This window comes from Lepus europaeus, chromosome 13 (assembly GCF_033115175.1).
Source record: "Lepus europaeus isolate LE1 chromosome 13, mLepTim1.pri, whole genome shotgun sequence".
Taxonomy (NCBI): Eukaryota; Metazoa; Chordata; class Mammalia; order Lagomorpha; family Leporidae; genus Lepus; species Lepus europaeus.
In genome coordinates this window covers 69,670,952-69,691,790 of record NC_084839.1, presented here as the reverse complement: position 1 = coordinate 69,691,790, position 20,839 = coordinate 69,670,952, and the positions used below count along the sequence as shown (strand labels likewise).

Below are 20,839 nucleotides of genomic sequence, written 5' to 3'. Positions count from 1 at the left end.
GGGTCTCCCAAGGACTTGGGCCATCTTCTACTGCTTTCCCAGGCCGTAGCAGAGAGCTGGACCAGAAGAAGAGCAGCCAGGTCTCGAACCGGCGCCCATATGGGATGCCGGCACTGCAGACTGGTGCTTTAACCCACTACACCACAGTACCACCAAAATACAAAGGTTCATAAGAAACTACTGTGAACAACTATATGCTAACAAATTAGAAAACCTTGAACAAATGAATAAATTCCTGGATACATATAACCTTAAATAAATTCCTAAATATGTAAAGCCTTCTTAAATAATAGGAATAATCAAATCTTTGGTATGAATAGTTGATTTTTCCTCAGTAGCTTGTAAAGACCAAGTAAAAGGCTCTTTTTTTAAAAAAAAATATTTATTTATTTGAAAGGCAGTTATGGAGAGAGAGACAGACAGACAGACTGACCTTTCATCTGCTGGTTCACCCTGCAATGGCCAGGGTTGAGCCAATCTGAAGCCAGGAACCAGGAGCTTCTTCCAGGTCTCCCACATAAGTGCAGGGGCCCAAGATTTGGACCATCTTCCACTGCTTTCCCAGGCACATTAGCAGGGAGCTGGGTGGGAAGTGGAGCAGCTAGGACTGGAACTGGCACCCATATGGGATGCCCTTGGCACAGCAAGCAGTGGCTTTATCCACTATACCACTGTGCTGGCCCCAGTAAAAGGCTCTTAGGAGGGCTTGCAGTTTGGATATTTAACTGAGCAAAATGTAGTGAGCCAGCAACAATGATATATCCTCAAAACATGTGCCCTCTCCATCCCATTTTCAACCAGATCCTATCCCAGAATCTCCTCCTGTATAAAAATCCTGGAGTAATGTCTATCTGTTCCCTGTAGGATTAAAAATAACACATGGCAGCCGGCACCATGGCTCACTAGGCTAATCCTCTGCCTTGAGGCGCCGGCACACCGGGTTCTAGTCCCGGTCGGGGCACCAATCCTGTCCCGGTTGCCCCTCTTCCAGGCCAGCTCTCTGCTGTGGCCAGGGAGTGCAGTGGAGGATGGCCCAAGTGTTTGGGCTCTGCACCCCATGGGAGACCAGGAGAAGCACCTGGCTCCTGCCATCGGATCAGCGCGGTGCGCCTACCACGGTGGCCATTGGAGGGTGAACCAACGGCAAAAAGGAAGACCTTTCTCTCTGTCTCTCTTTCACTGTCCACTCTGCCTGTCAAAAATAAAAAAAAAAAATTATAAAACACATGGCATGAAATTATTGTACCACCAACATTTTTCCCCTTCAAATTGCTTACAAATTGTTTTGTTGCCTCCTGGGATTTAATGGTGCAGAAAAGAATGAGGCCACACTATTTCACACCCATCAGGTTGGTAAACATAGAAAAGCTTTGAATATCAGGTGTTGTGGATGAAAAATGATTGGAGGAGTTTAGAAAGCAATTTGTACCCTCTGATAAAGGCCAGCACTGTGGCTAAGTAGGTTAAGCCTCCACCTGCAGCACTGGCATCCTATATGGGCACCAGTTTGAGTCCTGGCTACTCCACTTCCCATTCAGTTCCATGCTAATGTGCCTAGGAAAGCAGTGGAGGATGGCCCAAGTCTTGGGCCCCTGCATCCACATGGGAGACCAGAAGGGGAGGGGAGGGGAGGGGAGGGGAGGACCTGGACCTAACCCTAACCCTAACCCTAACCCTAACCCTAACCCTAACCCTAACCCTTGGGATTGGCCCAGCTGTGGCCATTGCAGAGTGAACCAGCAGATGGAAGACCTCTCTGTCTCTGCCTCTCTCTATCTGTAACTCTAACTCTGAAGTGAATAAATCAATCTTTAAAAATTAAAAAGACCCTCAAATCTATGCCCAAGTGTGCACCCCAGAGACTTCTCACACACGTAGAAGAATGACATGGAAACATTGATTCTAAGAGGGGAAAAAATGAAAATAAATTTATCTGTTAACAAAGAAATGAAGAAGCAAATGGAAAATAACCACACAAACAGCAAGCGGCTGTCACTCTACAGGGACAATGGCTATGTCCATCCACAAGGAAAAGCATCACAAGCACAATGTTGAGCAAACAAAGTTGCAGGAGCTATAGATAACACACTGCCACTTATCTAACTTAAAAACATGCAAGGCAGTGCCATGTTGTTGTTGAGGGGTGTATGCACATTTAGTAAATGTGAGAATAACCTCCAGATTCAGACCAGGGAGCAGAACAGGCATGCCACTGGCTAGTTGAAAAGGAATTTACTGAATGGATAAATCCTTCTTTCTGAAGGTGGGAGGGAGCTCACAGCTGTTTCCTACTACTGTTTTTCTATTAGTCGGGACTATGAAATTGCCTGTATTTCACCATGTTAACCTACAAAAACAGTGAATTCATATGGTTTAACTTAGTAACTTTTTCTTTTGGATGCTAAGAATAATATAGAAAAATGTAGGCCTAGCAAACTACTTCTGTGATCAGTATCTAAATGATTATAACATTATAACTCTTAGAATCAATTTATGGATAAAACACAAAAGGGAATGGGAAATGAGTGTTCTCAGCTTTGACAATGTGAAGATCAAAGTGAAGGTGACTTAGAATGATGGGGGCAGGGAGTAGGAAGAATCCAGACAGGGACCCTTACCTCAAGTGATGCAGAACAAGGGGTACTGGCAAATGTTTAATTATATAACTTGGAAGTATAAAGCAAGCCCGTCGCCAGAACTTAAAAATAACTATCAGATGGCCCAAGTCCTTGGGCCCCTGCCACCCACATGGGAAACCCAGATGAAGCTCCTGGCTCCTGACTTTGGACTGGTCCAGCCCTGGCCGTTGCAGCCATTTGGGGAGTGAACCAGTGGATGGAAGACCAACCTTCCTCCTCCAACCGCGTCTCTCCCTCTCTCTCTCTAACTCTGCCTTTAAAAAAAAAAAAAAAGACTATCAGAGCTTTGGGCAGGGGGTTCACATAAATGAATCTAAATCCTTATCAACAAATAATGGCTTTCATTAGCAAATCAAAACGTACAACTTTCCACATATAAGTTACATGGAGGAAACCTGCAAATCAGGCAGACACCAGTGGTATAACCTGAAAGCAGAGCTGGAGTGAGGAAAGGAAGTAGGGATTTTGTCTTTTTGCTCTAAGTACTCTGTGAGTTTTTAGTCAATTACATTCTAACAGCTTTAAAGGTGAGATGAGGGCGTAGGCATTGCAGCCAGTGGGCTGGTAGCTGCTCCTGCCCTTGAATTGAAATATCCCTGATAAGGTGTAAGGAAGTGGCAAGGTAGACATTGGGGGACCCTCTGCCCTGAGACTCCCAGACAATGAGTTGGTGTGGAGGGGCAGTCAAGGGCAAGGAGGTCCGGTCCAGAACTGGGCCTAGGAAGGGCTTCCTGCAAACAAGCAAGGAGGCTGAGAGTAGCCACTGGCCCCAGTGGGACTGGGGACCTCCCTCCCAGTCCAAGGGTAGGGGGCAACAACCTGTCCCTCTAGGAGGTAGAATTTCCTACAGAGTTCAACCCTGGCCCTCCTCACACCTGCTGGGTGACCTGGATCAGTCATGATCCTGAACATGCCTTCAGCAAGGGCTGCTGTGGCCACAGGGCTCAGAGCAGCTCCCACTCTGACTACTGTATGCCAAGTCCTGTGAATGTGCCACAGCTCACTTAGACCCCTGAGCTAGGTGCTGCCGTCATCTCCATCTCACTGAGGAAGAAACTGAGGCTTGGGGAGAGGATGTGCTCCCCCAAGGTCACACAGCCCGCAAAGGGCAGACGCAGGCTTTGCACCTAGGCCTGCTGACTTCAGAACCCAGACTTCAGCGGGTTCTCCTCGGTACTCCAGAGGCCCCGGTCTGTCTGGAGCTGGCTGGGAGGCTCACTCACTTGCTTCTCTCACCTCTGCAGGTCCGGGCCCTGGTGGCTGACTTTTCCATTGTTTTCTCCATCCTGCTGTTCTGTGGAATCGATGCCTGTTTTGGCCTGGAAACTCCCAAGCTGCACGTGCCCAGTGTCATCAAGGTTTGCCTCTCCCTTGCTCAGGGCGCTTGCTCTGCCCTCTGGGCAGCTGCAGAGCTGAGATAACTTCCTTCTTCTCAGCCAGCAGACTTCCTTGCTTCTCTGTGTGTGCCCCACCCCCTCCCGCACAGTCTCCCAGGGGCTGGTCCTTTAAAGTGTCAGGTGGGGACATGTTCACCAGGAAACATTGGTGTGGCCGCCCTCCAGCCCAGCTAAAGCCTCTACATTTCTATTTGAGGGCTTCCAGTTCCATGGCCCCTGGCTGTCTAGAAGCTGGGCCAACTAGGAGATCTGTTGAAAATGATGCCTTGAGACCCTGATTCTCTAAGCGAGGTCCCCGGAGTAGTACCTTACCATCACCTGCGAATGCAGATTCCCAGACCTGTGTTATCTCGAGCACAGGCTGGAGCCCAGGGATCTGCATCTCAGCAAGCCCTCCAGGAGATTGTGGGCATGCCCAAGGTGGAGAATCACCGCTTCACAAGTCCCCTGTCAGTCTGGAGCCGATGCCCTCGCTGGCAGCTGAGCTTCCGCCCTGCTCCCTCCCAAGGACGCCATGTAACCAGGGTAGGGAGGGAGCCCGGGTCCCAGAACTTCCCCCACCCTGCCTGTGCACTCTTGGCCTTAACAACAGGGTTCCCCTAGGTAGCTCGTCTTGTTGGCGTGGAAATTAAGTACCACTTTCTCTTCAATAAGCCTGATTTCTGCACAGATAGTCCCTTTTCTCAGCACACAGGTCTGAACTGAGGTTTGGGTGTTAGAGACAATTCCGTAATGCTCCCCAGACAGGTGACTTGGAAGAGGAGCAGGTGTCAGGCACTTCTTGCCTGTCAGGCCTCATTTCTGCTTCCTGTTACTTTGCATGAATGACCACACGCTGTGCCAGCGTCCCTCTGATCCGCTCCTACCCTGTCTGTGTCTACACGCCTTGCCACCTCTGTCTGCCTCCACACTCTCTAAAGCCGCAGGTGCCTAATGTCTAAGGGAAAAGATTGCTTGAAAAGTACCCCAGGTCGGGGACGGTGAGAAGGGGGGAGAGTGGGTCACCAGTGGGTACTCTGGGACAAGGGAGAGAAGAAAGGCCCCCTCCCTTTGCTCCCACTCAGCCCACACGGCCTGACCGAGGCTGGTTCGTGGCTCCCTTTGGGAAGAACCCGTGGTGGGTGTACCCGGCGAGCATCCTGCCTGCCCTGCTGGTGACCATCCTGATCTTCATGGACCAGCAGATCACAGCAGTCATCGTCAACCGGAAGGAGAACAAGCTGAAGGTAGGGCTGCTGGGAGCAGAGTCAGGAGGATGGCACGAGGGGGCGTGGTGCCTGCAGCAGCCTGCTGGGCGAGCCCTGGAGCTACCCCGCCTTGTTGGGGGGGGGGGGTACATGACTTCTAGACAGCAGAAGGCTCACAGGGCAGGGGTGACTTGCTGTGAGGATCAGGGACACTGGGCACAGCAGAGGCTCCTCCTGATGGTGAACCTGGGAGTCTGAGTAGATTCTAACTGGGGGCTCAGCCTGGAACCCTGAAGCACAGATGTCCTTAGCCTCCCTCCTCCCTGCACCTGTGTCCAAGAAGACTGAGGTCCCCCTTCCCCACCCGTCTGCATGACTCCAGCCAGGCCCAGGGCTGCCCCAGCCGGGGCTCCTCATTCTGGAACTGCAGAGGGGCTGAGCCCCTAGGTGGGCATCCTTCTCCCCAGGGACCCAAGCCCAGACCCCTCTGAGCCTGGGCATTCCTCTCACCTGTGTCCTTTACCGGGCTCGCCATTGTAGACCAGGAGAGGACTGGGGAAGCCACCTCAGGGCCAGGGCAGCCCCTCCAACGCCTCTCCCTCCCCCTGCCCCTGCCCCTGCAGAAGGCTGCTGGCTACCACCTGGACCTGTTCTGGGTGGGCGTCCTCATGGCCCTGTGCTCCTTCACGGGGCTGCCCTGGTACGTGGCTGCCACCGTCATCTCCATCGCCCACATCGACAGCCTCAAGATGGAGACAGAGACCAGCGCCCCTGGGGAGCAGCCTCAGTTCCTGGGGGTCAGGTAGGGGGCGGCAGGGCCCAGATCACCTGAATGGGAGTGGCTGGCTTGGGGTGGGGGTGGGGTGAGCTTGCTTTTCATCAAGGAATGTTGGCAAGAGCCCAGGGACTACAAGTATAAGGAAGGGAGAGAAGGAGAGAGATGAACATGCAGTTTTAAGAGGCACTTTCTCCTTGGTCATCTAAAGGAGTACACGCTCCACACCCGCACCCAGGCACATGCAGGCAGGCCATTGGCTCTCGCCACATGGGTCTCTGTAGATGCCACAGGACCTCTTCCTGCCCTGCCTTTGTCTCTTCCTCAAGAGCGCCCAGGGCCCTGCTCCTGCCATGCCCCAACCCCACCTGTGCTTGCAGTCCCAACTCTCCATCACCCCCTCCCTGGGCTGTAGCCCTGGCCTGTCACTCTCTCTTCCCCTGCCCCTCCTCTCAGGTCTCGAGGAAGATTCCTGAACAGTTTCTGGTAGAAAAGCGCGTGTTGTACCCCTTAGGGCCCAGGAGAGCCTGCATTAGGCCCTGGCCTTCTCCTAGGGATCGTCCTGAGAGCTTCTCTCACTGCCTTGGATGCTTGGCCTCAGCGGTATCTCCTCCTGGACCCCTGAGTCCTCTGCTTCCAAGCCCAGACTCCGCCCAAGCTGGGACTGGGCCTGGGCACTCAGGGAAACCTGCTTGCCCTCCAGCCCCTTACACCGGCTGTGCTGGCAAGCAGGCCACCTTCTTTGGCATCCCTGTTTGCCATGCTTCGCACCAGTGAGGGTGTATAACTCTTCATATCACATTGCATCCTCTCAAGACCCTCCCCAGGGGCACGCCACTGTCACCTTCATTCTGCTCAGGCCCAGGATGCCTGGGGCCACACCTGATACCCACAGGTAGTCAGGGCAGAGCTGGGACTCAGCCCAAGTCCATGTGGCTCAAGCAACCTAGCAGTTAGCCACTGCCCAGGACTCCTCCCCGAGGCCCCAACTAGATGCCCTCACTTCAGCCAGGGGCTCCCTGTTCTCCCTGGGCCTCAGGCAACAAGGCCATGGCCTTGGACGGTCTTCAGGGCCCACAGAGAGGGCAGGAGGATGGGGAGTGGTCCCTGAGCATCTTCCCGGACACCCTGACTTTTGCTCTTCTCCAGGGAACAGAGAGTGACCGGCATCATCGTATTCATCCTGACGGGCATCTCCGTCTTCCTGGCTCCCATCCTGAAGGTGAGGCTCTGCACCCCACCCAGGGGCTCCCCGCCTGAGAAAGCATGGAGCTGCGGCCTGAGAGCCAGGGAGGGGATGGGATCCCCCACAAGCCCTGGGAATCTCTGGTGCATGGGCCTCCCCAAATGCAGGACTTTATTAGGTCACAGTGGTGTCTCAACACTGTCATTGTTTTCTGTAACAGTGCACCGTTTGTCACTGTCTCCAATCCTCACTGCTCTCTCCCGCCCCTCCCAGGGCCCAGGATCCCCTTTCTGGAGGACAAAAGTCCTGCCGAGTTCTAGCTAGCCCTACTTGGATCAGCAGCTCCAGAGCCAGGCGTGTCCATGTTGTTGTGGGTCTGGGCCTTGTTCAGGCCTCCTTGCTCTCCCATCTCCTGAAGTTTCAAACTTGCAGGGGGAATCTTCCCCCACCATTCTCCAGGCCTGTTATCTGCTCCTCCATGTCTTGGACACAGAAGGGCCTCTACCCACACAGGTTGAAGCTCCTCTTGTTCATGTCCCTCCAGGCCAGCTGGAAGATACACAATCCAACAGGGTCCACTGGAGACAGGTGTCCCCCAGAGTGGTTTCTGGCCAGGAACAGATGTTCCTCCCAGCTTTCTCTGCTGAAGCTGCTCACCCATTTGCCTGATCAGCACCCACAAGACTTTCCTTCTTGAACTAAGCTTGCCCAAAATTACCCTAAACTTCTGCAGATGTTTTCCCTCTGAATAGCTCAGGACAGCTCATTCAGAGGTGGCCTTGTATAAAACAGAGGCTAAGGAACCATGATGCTAATTGATTTATTTACAACGGTAAATATTTCTGGCTTGAGAATCAGGTGCTGGGCAAACCTGAGCAGTGGGTTTGAGGTTGGCCATTCTTTAACAGATGTTTGCATCCTGCAGGAAACAGACTGCACACAGGTGGGCAGGCACCTTATTTTTTTGAAGTGTATTTTAAGTGGCCAAAGAATCTTTTATTTCTGTGGAAAGAGGATTCCAAAGAACCGTTGTGTATGTGAGTCCTGATAACTATTTAACAGACAATGATTTGTCCGTTAATTTGCCTGTCAAATTTGGGGCCAGCATTGTGGTGCAGTGGGTTAAGCCTCAGCTTGTGACACCAGCATCCCATATCGAACATTGGTTCAAGTCCTGACTGCTCCACTTCCAATACGGCACTCCTACTAATGCACCTGGAAAAGCAGCAGCAGATGACCCAAGTACTTGGGCTTCTGCACCCATGTGGGAGACCCAGGTGGAGTTCCTGTCTCTGGCTGTAGCCTGACCCAGACCTAGCTACTGTGGCCATCTGAGGGGGTGAACCTGAAGATGGAAGATTCTCTCTCTCTATATATATATATATAGATATATATATATAGAGAGAGATAATATATATATATATAGAGAGAGAGAGAGAGATATATATATATATACATCTAGATATCTAGATATATATCTAGATATAGCTAATATACATATCTATATATATAGATATATCTATATATAGAGAATCTTCCATCTACATAGATATCTAGATAGATAGTCTCTCCTTCTCTTTATCTTTCAAATAAATAAGGAAATAAATCTTCCAAAAAAGAAAAAGCTCAAATCTAAGAGCTGCGTGCTTGAGGGGCCAAAAGTTCCTACAACCGCTTTGCCAGCAGCAGTCTGCATCCTTGTGATATGGAAGCCAGTCTCAGGCAATCCCAGGGCTGCCCCAGCTGTGGAGCCCATTCAGCGATGCAGTCATTTCACACCAACTCTCATTTATATGTGAATGGAACACAAAGCAGCTAGAGAACTCCACTACAGGGTCTTTCGTTCCACTGAACAGTGTGATCAGTTATTTTATGGACACATTTGTTATATAATGCGTACATATCTTCTAGGTTTTTACATTCATTTTTTACATCTGATTTTAGTACTCTTTTTTAAAATGTGTTTATTTGTTTGAGAGGCAGAGTTATAGACAGAGGGAGAGACAGAGAGAGAGAGGCTTTCCATCTTCTGGTTTACTCCCCCAAATGGCTGCAGTGGCCAAAGCTCAGCTGATCCGAAGCCTGCAGCCAGGAGCTTCTTCCGGGTCTCCCACATGGGTGCAGGGGCCCAAGCATTTGGAGCATTTCCACTGACTTCCCAGGTCATTAGCAGAGAGCAGGATCGGAGTAGAACTGGATCGGAAGAGGAGCAGCTGGGACAGGAACCGTCGCCTATGTGGATGCTGAAAGCGGAGGCTTAACCTACTTTGCCACAGCTCTGGCCTCTGATTTTAGTAAATTCTTGCTTTTGTACTAATATCATATACTTTTTTTTTATTTGACAGATAGAGTTAGACAATGAGAGAGAGAGACAGAGAGAAAGGTCTTCCTTCCATTGGTTCATCCCCAAAATGGACTATGGCCAGTGCTGCGCTGATCTGAAGCCAGGAGCCAGGTGCTTCCTCCTGGTCTCCCATGCGGGTGCAGGCGCCCAAGCACTTGGGCCATCCTCCACTGCCTTCCCGAGCCACAGCAGAGAGCTGGACTGGAAAAGGAGCAACCGGGACTAGAACCCGGAGCCCATATGGGATGCCAGCGCCACAGGTGGAGAATTAACCAAGTGAGCCACGGCGCCGGCCCACTAATATTATATACTTAATATAGGTAGCAAGCCCACGATACTTAAAACAATTAAAATGGAAGGAGTTCTGTGCATTGGATTTGACATTGGCAAAGCCTGTGGTAGCTGTCCTTTAAATGTGGTGCCATTGCATTGCCTGCTCTTGGATGAGATGTGTGAGCCCCAGACTTTGAGCAATAATGGAAACTTCCTTCTACTGCAGTTCTTGGCTCAAAGATTGAATTATAACCCTTCTATGCTGTGGATTGTATTTCAGTATTAATGCATTCATCTGAAACAAATAAATGGGCTGTATAATAGGGAAAGATGCCAGATATGGGGAAATGTTAACTACTGCTCTGCGATCATGGAAAGTTTTCATGGGTCTACAGAGCTCCAAATGCTATGATATTGTCCTTGCATTTGATCATAAAGGGATTAGAAAAATCTACCTGCCCATGTTCTTTTACAATGAGAGTGGAAAGAAATACATTTTATTTAAGCAAGAATGTATTTGATAAATGTTGTAGCAGGTTCAGACTTATCTAGATTTTTTTAATTGATCCTAAGATTGAGAGTTTGAGTTGATTGTATGAAAGTATATATGTTTTCATGATGATAGGCCTTCAAAATTATTAAATGATTAAAGCATTATCAGTAAGTGCTGGATTGATTTTTTAAAGATTTATTTATTTATTTGGAAGGCAGAGTTATGGGGGTGGGGGGACAGAGGAAGAGAGATCTTCCATCTGCTGGTTCACTCCCCAGATGGCTGCAATGGACACAGTTGATTCGATCTAAAGGCAGTAGCCAGGCACTTCTTCCAGGTCTCCTACATGAGACAGGGGCCCCAGCATGTGCACCATCTGCTGCTGCTTTCCCAGGCACATTAGCAGGGAGCTGGATGGGAAGTGGAGCAGACGGAATTCAAACTGGTGCCCTTATGGGATGTTGACACCGCAGGCAGTGGCCTTACCTGCTACGCCACAGTGCTAGCCCTGGGATTGATCTTAAGTTAGAGAAAAGATAGGTGGTATAGCCAGTTCAAGAAAAATAATCAAAATTGGAGATCCTAGATGTAAACTCACCATTTATTTCCAATCAAGAGAATTTTTCCATAAAATTTGTTTAACTTTCTGCATCTCTACGTTTGTTCCTGTCAATTTAGGCATGCTCAGAATTAGGCGTATAGGGAATTTATTCTGGAGATTGTCTATCCAAGACTGCACTTTAGCTGAAATCTAACTCTTGTTTCTGTAGCCCACAGAGGGAAGGTCTCCCTGAGGCTGCCAATTTTAGAGGCTGTAAATTGAAAACTACTTGCTAGTGTTTCTATTTTTACTAATGTATGTATTACTTATTAACAACTACATCTGGTTTTAACCAGTTCCTCCAATAGAATTTTGCTCCAGGGTGTCTCAAATTTTAATGTAAATAAAAGTCACCTGGGCATCTTGTTAAAAGCAGGTACCAATTCTACTAGGGGACAACATTCTGCAGTTTTAACAAGCTCACAGGTGATGCCAATGATGCTGGTCAGAGGACCATACTTTGAGCAGCAAAGAACTAAATTTTCTCTTTCCCTCCCCCACTTTCTCTTCTCTCTGTTTTCCTCTCTTTCCCTCCCCTCTCGTGTTATCAATGAATGATTAGATACAGCACTGTTTATTCTTAGAAGATCAGTGATTGTCTTCAGTCCTTCCATCACCAACTTGCAAATATCTGTTCCTCTTGTCAAGTGTGAGGGAAGTCGGGGAGCTTGAGGGCATGCATTCGGTGGGCAGCCAACACTCCCACACTTAGCCCTGCAGATTCCCATCTATCCCAAGGCTGTGAAGTTTGCTCTTGGTTTGTGTTTGTGTTTTGTTTTGTACAGTACTGAGCCAGAGGGAGATCTTCCATCCACTGGTTCACTCCCCAGATCCCTACAACAGTCAGGGCTGGGTCATACCAAAGCCAGGAGTCAGAAACTCAACCCAGGCCTCCCACGTGGGCAGTGGGCAGCAGGGGCGCAGACACTTAGGCCATCACCTGCTGCCTCCAAGAGTGCACATTAGCAGGAAGCTGGAATTGGAAACAAAGCCAGCATCTGAATGAAGGCTCTCGGATGTGGGATGTGGGGGTAAAAAGTGGCCTCTCACCCACTGCACCGAATGCCTCCCCAAAGTGTTGTTTTGTCTTTTGCTCACACTGTCCCATGTCTTGTTAGGACTGTCAGACACCCCACTCTGGGTTCTGTGTTGTTCTCATGCTTTCAGTCTCAAGTTACATAGGAAGGCTGCAATTTTAACAAGCCCACAGGTGATGCCAATGATGCTGGTCTGAGGACCATACTGTCCTGCCGGCTGTGGCTGTGCTCACTGTTGAGAGCTTTAACTGGTGGTATAGAGCTGCGCCACTTCATTTCACTGCTGTTTGGGAAGGGCCTCCTCCTGGGGACCCGAGGAATCGTGGTACTGATGAACAGAATCCTAGGTCACAGCCCTATCTATCACCAGTAGGAGGCGATGTCTTAGGCTTTGTGATTTGTTGGGAAATCTGCTGGAGCCTGAAAGTGGCTAGACTGGAGACAATGTCTTCAGCTGGATAAAGAAGTGACTTTGTGATCAGCCAGGCTAACCAGAAATTATCTAAGACTTACCCCAGTTCTCCCCTTTGATGTGGTTTTCACACCCATTGCTCCTACAATTAAGGGTGATTAGGACAGTGTTGTTCACTGACATTTTTAGCATGTGCCAAAAGTGGGCAAAAATCTCCTAAGCCGCACACTAATGGAATGATGCAATGGCCCTCTGTTTCTTTTCTTTACATTTAGTTCAAATATCTCGAAGTGCACAACATACGGGTCCACATCATGCTTTGTATTTAGAAATAAACGGCCTAGGTATTTTAAAAAGGTTTATTTGATTGACTTGATTGACATTCTAAGTGGGGTCTCTGAGTTGGACAGCCCATGTTGGGGTAGTGTTTCATCCTGGCCAGAGTGCCCCAACATGACCACCCTGAGACCAAGGCAGAGCCGCTGGGGACAGCAGGGAGCCACAGGTGCAGATGACAGTGAGAATAAAAGGAGCAGAAGTTGGGGCCGGTGTTGTGGCTTAGCAGGTAAGGCTGCCACCTTCAGCGCCAGAGTCCCGAATGGGTGCTGGTTTGAGTCCCGGCTGCTCTACTTCTGATTAGCTCCCTGCTAATGTACCCAGGAAGGCAGCAGAGGATGGGCAAAGTGTTTGGGCCCCTGCACCCACGTGGGAGAGCTGGAAGGAGCTCTTGGCTTCCTACTGGTCCAGCTCTGGCTGTTGGGGCCATTTGGGGGCTGAACCAGCAGAAGGAAGACACCCCCCCCCAACTCTGCCTTTCAAATAGATAAATCTTAAAAAGAAAAGAAAAGAAAAGAAAAAACCCATGACTTAGATGGCGGAGAAATGTCTTGAAAGGCTTTCAAAGATCTGGACTAATCAATGGCAGAGCAGCATGAATTATCTGACCTAAAGCAGCAAACTACCTGCGTGCACATTTGGAAGACAGGGTACCCACCAGTTCATTCATGGCGCGTTGATTAGTGGGGGTTATCTTCTACACGTCTGTTTTTTCTTATCTATGTATGATGCATGCATTTTGTTAAGTGACCTTGGTATTCCCTGGTGGTGTAGTTTAGCTCACAAGAGGTCCCCAGCATCCTGCAGGCTGAGCAGCTTTGGTGGGGGGCCCTCAGCTGAGGCTGGGGGTGGGAAGGGGCTGGCAGGAGCAGAGGGCAGTCTATGGAGCCATTCCCACTTTCCAGAAATCCACTCCAACTAGACCCATAGCTTCTGCAGAGCCCAAAGAGGGGCTGGGCCAGGAGAGGAGCCACAGGCTGGGCGAGAAGGGAACAGCAGCACCCCAGCACCCCCACTTCCTCCCTGCTGAGGCCTTCCCTTCCTCCAAACACAGAGCCCCTCAGCCACCTCTGTTGCTGGCAGACGCTGCCATCCAGAACAGGGTGGCCAAGGGCCCACCCCAGGCAGAGGCGCAGTCTAGAGCTGTGCTCTCGTTTCAGTACATCCCCATGCCGGTGCTCTACGGAGTCTTCCTCTACATGGGCGTGGCCTCCCTGAATGGCATCCAGGTAAGGCTCTCCCAGCCCAGGCTGATAGGGCTTGGAGTCAACATTCCCCACTTGGTCCCGTGTCATCAAACCCCCAAATGCTTGCTGCCCCAGTGCACTGGAAGTGTTAGTAATGATGCTGTTGTTTACTTGTACCATGGGCCAGGCAACATAGCTATCGTAAGTGCTTTACGGGTGCATCTGATTTAACCTCTATAATTAGCTCCTCTGGTCCCCATTTTACAGATGGAGAAACTGAGACTGAAGTCAAACCTAGGTCAAACTAACTCCAGTGAGCTTTTTGCTACCCCTCCTCTCTCTTCCCTAAGGCAACTCCACAGAACACATTTTGTTCTACCTACCCTATGTCGTAGATAGCTTGTTTTGTATGTAAGTTGCATTTCCCTCGGATAGGTACACTGTTCATCTTGTGGTCAACTCCAGAGCCATGGTCCTCACCCAGGGCTCTGGACCTTTCCCTGAGACCCCCGTTAAGTATCTGCCTAGACATCTCCACCCGCTCCTGCGTGTCCTCAAGTTCTGACCAGGGCATCCCCGCTCTAAGAACCGTAGCGGGATCCCTTCTCCCCATGCCAGCCCCAGCAGGGCCCAGGGCCCGGCTGCCTGGCTGAGCCCCGCGCTGTCCTCGCCAGTTCTGGGAGCGCTGCAAGCTCTTCCTGATGCCGGCCAAGCACCAGCCGGACCACGCCTTCCTGCGGCACGTGCCCCTGCGCCGGATCCACCTCTTCACGCTGGTGCAGGTCCTCTGCCTGGCCGTGCTCTGGATCCTCAAGTCCACGGTGGCCGCCATCATCTTCCCGGTCATGGTAAGGCTGCCGTGGGCTCCCGGCCCTCCTCAGCTGGGAGCACCCACCTCCCCACCTGCCTTCCGCCTTCTCACCTGTGGCCTGGCTCCCTCGGGCGGGCGGGCCACAGAGACAGGCCCAGAGCAGGAGGGGCCGGGTGGGAGGACGTGGGTGTGGTGGGCGGGCCCAGGAGCCCATGAAAGCCTGCAGCCCCCAGGCTCTGGGGGGCCTGGAGAAGCCCTTCCCAGCTACCAGACGCTGGCACTTCAGGTTCAGAAGCAGATCTCAAGGAAGTGTAAATCTCAAAAGAAAAAAAAAAAAAAGTTTACCTTTGCCTAGGTGAGAGGTTTTTGGAAAAACCCAGCTAGTCTTACCCTGGGCAGAGGTTGTCTAGTTGGTCTAACTTGAGATTTCAGAAACTTTGAGTTACTGTGCAAGATTATTTTTTCATGCTGTCATTTGTAATATGTTTTTGTGAGAGTCCTTGGGGTTAAAGTTTTGGTTAAAATTGTTGTTTAACTTGGGAAAAAAAAAATAAGGAAGTATAAATCTCGCCAGCCCCAAAGAACAGAGTCAGACAAGGAACTGGTGAGGGAACGAGCCAAGATCAGATCAGGAACTGCGGAACCCAGCGAGGGCAGGAAGTTTGGGCCGCAGAAAGGTGTGCAGCGCTTCTTGGACTGCTCTTGCCAGTTTCACCTAAGTGTGAAATTACTTCAAAATAAAGTTATAAGCCCTCAATGCAGCCCCCTAGATAAGACCACCATGCAGCCCTGCTGCAGGACTGGAGCACCGAACTGAGGGTGGAGGCACCTGGAGGCCTGGGGCAGGGGCCCACGTAGGCACAGGTGAGACTTGACCTGTGTGCTCCCGGGAGGGCTCCAGCAGGGGCCTCCTGACCTTGGCAGCTGATTAAGCTCAAGCCAGATGAATTAAATCAGAATCTGAGGGAAGCTGGGCTCTTGTTAGTGAAGCCGCAGGTGCGCCGAGGTGTGCGGCCAGGGTTGGGAAGCACCTCTTGGAGCCAGGGCAGTGGGGCCTCTCTGGCAGCCCCACCCCGACTTCAGCGCTGACCGGGGAGGCCGCTCCCTGTTTACTGAGCTGCTCCCTCGAGGCCGCAGCAGCCCGGCAGCACTACTGGTAACCTGCCTCACCGATGAGCAGATGAGACAGCATGAGGGCGTGCCAGGGTGGGAAGAGCGAGATCAGAATCCCTGTCAGCCTGTAACGGCACACAGTGACATTCCCTCTGCAGTTCTAAGTTTTGACAACTATACAGAATGGTGATTCCACCACCTTAGTCAGGATACGGAACGGCTCTGTCATCCCCAAAAAGTCCCTCTTGCCACCAACCCTGGGTGAGCAGTGCCTCTCCCCACCTCTACCCCTAGCAACTACTGCTCTGTTTTCAGAGCCAGGATTTTTTTTTTTTTTTAAGATTGATTTATTTACTTGAAAGACAAAGTTACATAGAGGCAGAGAGAGAGAGAGGTCTTCTATTTGCTGGTTCACTCCCCAAATGGCCACAACGGCTGGAGCTGCGCCGATCCAAAGCCAGGAGCTTTATCCCGGTCTCCCACAAGGGTGGAGACACCAAGGACTTGGGCCATCTCTGCTTTTCCAGGCCATAGCAGAGAGCTGGATCAGAAATGGAACAGCCGACTCAAACCAGTGCCCATATGGGATGCCAGCACTGCAGGCAGTGGCTTTACCTGCTGTGCCACAGCGCCAGCCCCTGGAGCCAGCATTTTTAAAACTCAGATTTGTCTCCATCTCTGCTTGCTTCCAAGAAGCAGTGGTAGTGAAGCACCTGTGCTCCAAACACTGCGCGGCTCCTGCCGACCTGTATGGGCCAGTTCTCGGTGGTGAAAGGGCAGTACATGTAATGCCACCTGGGCCTGCTGAACTTCCAAGAGGTCAGCTTTTACTCTCCCCCAAAGAGCACTTGTTTTCTCCTTGAGTTTGTTCATCGTGAACAAAAGCAAATTGTCTAAACTGCCCTTTAAAATTCCAACTATCTCACTATACGATATCCAGCTTTCGTACACAGATCGGAAGCTCTCAGAAATGAGGGCTTACGGTGAGTCTCCAAGCGTGGTCCTGGGCTGGTGGCAGCAGCAGCACCTGAGGAACTTGTTAGGGCCTCAGATCCCCAGCCCCCTCCCCCACCTGCTGAATCAGACTCCAGGTGAAGCCCCGCTCAAGCCTCCCAGGTGCTTCTCATGGCCGCTGGAGTTTGGGAAGCACTGATTTAAAGGATAACTGCAGTTTCTGGCCCGTGATCTCTCCTCTCCCACCCCCGGCTCCCCTCCTGACTGTCACGAGCTCCCTCCCTCTTGGTCGCTGGTAAGCGTGGTCACTCGCCTGAAGTAAAGGCCAGCTGAGGGAAACCAGGGTGGGGACTAAAGGTTTGTGGGAGCTTTGGGATGGCTCTGAAACACTGGCCCCGCAAAGTCCCCCGGTCACGCTGGCTGAGGGAGACTCTGGGGCGCTGAGCCCACGGCTGTTGCGAGAGCTGCGCTTCCCTCCCCCTCCTCAGATCCTGGGCCTCATCATCGTCCGAAGGCTCCTGGACTTCATCTTCTCCCAGCACGATCTGGCCTGGATTGACAACATCCTGCCCGAGAAGGAGAAGAAGGAGACAGACAAGAAGAAGAAAAAGAAGGGGGCCCACGAGGACAGTGACGAGGAGGTGGGGGAGATGTGAGGCCTGGACGGTGGGGAGACATTGAGAGCCCCTCCCTCCACTTCCACGGGGGCCAGGGAGCAGGGGTGGCTTCTCCGGTGGCCCACGCCTGGGGCCAGTCCAGCCGAGGGCTTATCCCTTGGTTGGACCACCCTCCAGGTGGGCCAGAGTGAAGGGCTCTCTGCCCAGGTAGAAGCCAGTTGGCTGGGCCCCCCTCTTTCATGGCTGGGCGGCCGTCAACAGCAGTCAGGTGCTTGAGGGAGTCGGTTGGGAAATGGCTCCAGCTTGCCAGGAGCTCATGAGGAGTGACCTCCAGAGGATGGAGCAGGCCTGGGGGAAAGCTCTGATGGGAATGCATAAGCTCCCTGGGCTCCGGGACAGTGAGGAGGGGCTGGGGACAGGCTTGGCTTGGCCTGCCAGGGAGATGTTAGGGACGAGGGGTGGGCGGGGGAGGAGTCCTCCTGACACTGGGCACATTCCCATCACTGGCCCCATTTGCCTCTTTCCCCTCTGTGCTTCCTTCCCGTCCCACCCCCAAAGCTCTCCAAGACCCACAGACAAGGAGCCAGTCTGGAAATTACAGCAAAGTGTTAAGTGGAGAGATTGTCTAGTTCAGGTGCTCATAACAGAGGATGAAACTGTCCCCCATAGGGAAGCGATGTGCTCCAGCTTGGCATAGCGCTCCATGTCTCTGAGGGAATTAAGAAAACCGTTCCTGACTTGGACCCTGTTGGTTTCCAGTGTACCGAGCTGCCCAGACCATCTCCGGCACCCCGCGTCCCCCCTGCCCTGCTGTGCAGATCCTTGCTGGCTTTTGAGGGTAGCGAGCAGCCCTAACTACTTCCTGCTTCCCGGGAGGAGAGAGCCCATCACTGTGCATCCGTTTCTTCTAGGTGACTTGTGAAGATAGCTGCTGACCACAGTTTAAGGGCTTTTAAAGGACAATTTTTGAGAAGACTTATTTATTTAGTTGAAAGGCAGAGTTACAGGGAGTGAGGGAGAGACCCAGATCTTCCATCTGCTGATTCACTCCCCAAATAGCTGCAGTCAGGGCGAGCCAGGCCAAAGCCAGGAGCCAAGAGCATTGGTTCATCCAGTGAATATCTGAGTGACTTCTGTGTGCCAGGAACTGTTCCAGGGCTGGGAAAAAGCATCTCTGAACTGTGACCTATTCGATGGGAAACAGGACTTGGTTTGCACAAATTCACTTTACACATCTACAGCTGCATGGCTACTGTGTGGATTCAGTCCCCAGCGACTGGTTATGGGAGATGGAACTGTTCCGAGGAGTAGCACTCTTGAGAGAGTTCCATCCTGTCCGCGGCATGTTTAGAACAGCACCTACCTGTGCCCATGGCCCCCTCCCCCCCTGCATCCCAGGGCACTTCGTGCATCCCTCGCTGTCCAGGCTGTGTGGAAGAGGATGGTGGTTTGCACTGCAGAGCGTGCACCTCCCATCTTGGCAGGAAAGCCAAAGCTGTTGACTGGTGGTGTTTATCAGCGTTTCCTACTGTCTCTCTCCAGCCCCAGTTCCCTCCTCCCTCAGTTATAAAGATTCCCATGGAAAGTGTCCAGTCAGATCCCCAAAACGGTATCCACTGCATTGCCAGTAAGTAAAATACGTGGGTTTCTCTCCTTTCTGCTTTCTGCTAATCCTGCAGCTCTTCCTCTAAGGAACTTCCATCTGCAGCGTTGTGCATGTGAGGGGACTCCTGTGCTAGGCAGGGCGCGAAGAGAACTGAGCCACGAGCCCTGGACTCCCCCCGGAGACCCCAGAGCAAACCCTGCAGACTCCAGTGGCCAGTCTTTACCTGCGTTCAGGCCAAGCCCCTCCTTTCTCTCCTTGCTGCTCCCAGAGGCCCATGGCACTGCCTGGTCCTCTCCTGTGCTCTTTGAGAACACGTCAGTCCAGACGTGGTGTTTCTCAGTTGTGGTTGAGATGATGGAGTGCAAATCAGAGCCTAGTTTTCCCGTTTAGAGAAACAGGAGGGCACCTGCAGGTAAATATGTTGGAACTGAGGGGCCCAGTGGTTGTGCTGTGATTCTGTATGAATCACAAAGTCCCTTCCATCACGGGGAGGGTGGCTGCCTGGGCGGGATTGGGCTCTGCTTATCATCGCGGGAGCCTCTGCCTCTGCCTCTATTTAACCCCTCCCAGCTTCAGCTCCCTATTGGTGACCACAGTCCACCCTGGGAGTCTCCTGAGGATCCCAGCCTGGCCCTGGTGCTTTTATTATAGGCCTTGCCATGTTCCTCAAAGAGGCAGATCGGGGCAGGTGGCCAGGGGAGCCCGCCAGCACCCTCCCAGGCCCTGAGGGCTTCCCATCACCACTCCCCAGCACAGGTTCTCTGGCTCTCGCACCCCAGGTGTGTACTTCCCACAGCTTCTTTGTCTTCCTTCCTTGGTCCTCCTCCTGCCTCACACCCTCCCTACCTGGTTGTCTCTGGGAGGCAGCAGTGTTGGCCCTAGGGTCCCAGAAGAGGAAAGCAGAGATGGTAGAGGAAGCCCCAGGGAGGCAGGACGTCCTCCAGTGCGCTGTCCGGGCCTGCTCCCCATCTGACACTTTGATTCTCACGCCAGGAAAGAGATCTTCCAGTTGGAGTTACTCACTCTGATGCTTCCTTCACTGGCTCAGAACTCGATCGCAGGTAAAAGCCACTGGATAGATTCCTTGGGGATTAGACTCGGCACTAGCCAGGATGGCGAGGCACTGGGATGTCCCAGGCTGGCCCATGTCGCAGTAAAAGGCCTTTGCTGAGAGATGAGGGCTGAGGGGCCCAGTACAAAGTGTCGTCTTTCTGATATGGAACAATGAGGGTATAGCCCACAAAGTACTCAACTCTAGAAAAGGAAGTTACTACAAGATACCAGGTAGGACAACAATTGAAAGTAAATGTTGGGAAAAAAAAAAAAAACAAAACTAGACATGGCTTAAAGATCTATTGAAGCCAGGATGAACACTAAGGCTCAAGATACTTAAGGATCTGTGAATAAATCCCAGGGAAGGTCAGCCAGGCATCCAGAAAGCTAACTGAATAGCAAAGATTGGGTAGAAGTAGGAGCAAGAGTCAAGACTGAAGGCCCAGATGCCAGGAACCCCAGGCCCACTGGGACTCTAGGTGTTCTGAATGAGAAGCCTTGTGAACAAAATGGGACTACTTGATGATTACACACACACGGGCTCAAACACAGGAAAGGGGAGCTCAGAGAAAAGAAAATCGGGAAGATGGCAGAGGCAGCCCCATTCCTCCCTGTGCCCTAGAACCGACAGGACTCGCTCTGAGCTGGAACAGGCACAAGAGCACGGGCATCCTGCGTCTAGAGGCAGGAAACCTTGACTTAGATGACGCTCACCCAAGTGTCTAAGGAAACACTTATGAGATCATCTGACGAGGCAAAGCTGACATCACAATGCCAAGAGGAGGAGACAGCACAGAGGCAACCCTCCCCCCAAAGAT

The 20,839-nt window shown here is 51.6% G+C and overlaps 1 protein-coding gene across 1 annotated transcript in view; it reads left to right on the top strand.

Moving 5' to 3' along the window:
* The window catches only part of SLC4A5 (solute carrier family 4 member 5), a 115,847-nt gene that overhangs the window by 93,370 nt on the left and 1,638 nt on the right, over positions 1-20,839 (top strand). Inside the window, exons 18-26 of the mRNA XM_062209682.1 lie at positions 3,884-3,997; positions 5,101-5,262; positions 5,847-6,025; positions 7,148-7,220; positions 13,841-13,909; positions 14,542-14,715; positions 17,234-17,386; positions 18,905-18,989; positions 19,962-20,029. Coding sequence (XP_062065666.1) covers positions 3,884-3,997; positions 5,101-5,262; positions 5,847-6,025; positions 7,148-7,220; positions 13,841-13,909; positions 14,542-14,715; positions 17,234-17,386; positions 18,905-18,989; positions 19,962-19,996 — 1,044 coding nt within the window. The 3' untranslated portion in view covers positions 19,997-20,029. The remainder of the gene's footprint in view (positions 1-3,883; positions 3,998-5,100; positions 5,263-5,846; positions 6,026-7,147; positions 7,221-13,840; positions 13,910-14,541; positions 14,716-17,233; positions 17,387-18,904; positions 18,990-19,961; positions 20,030-20,839) is intronic.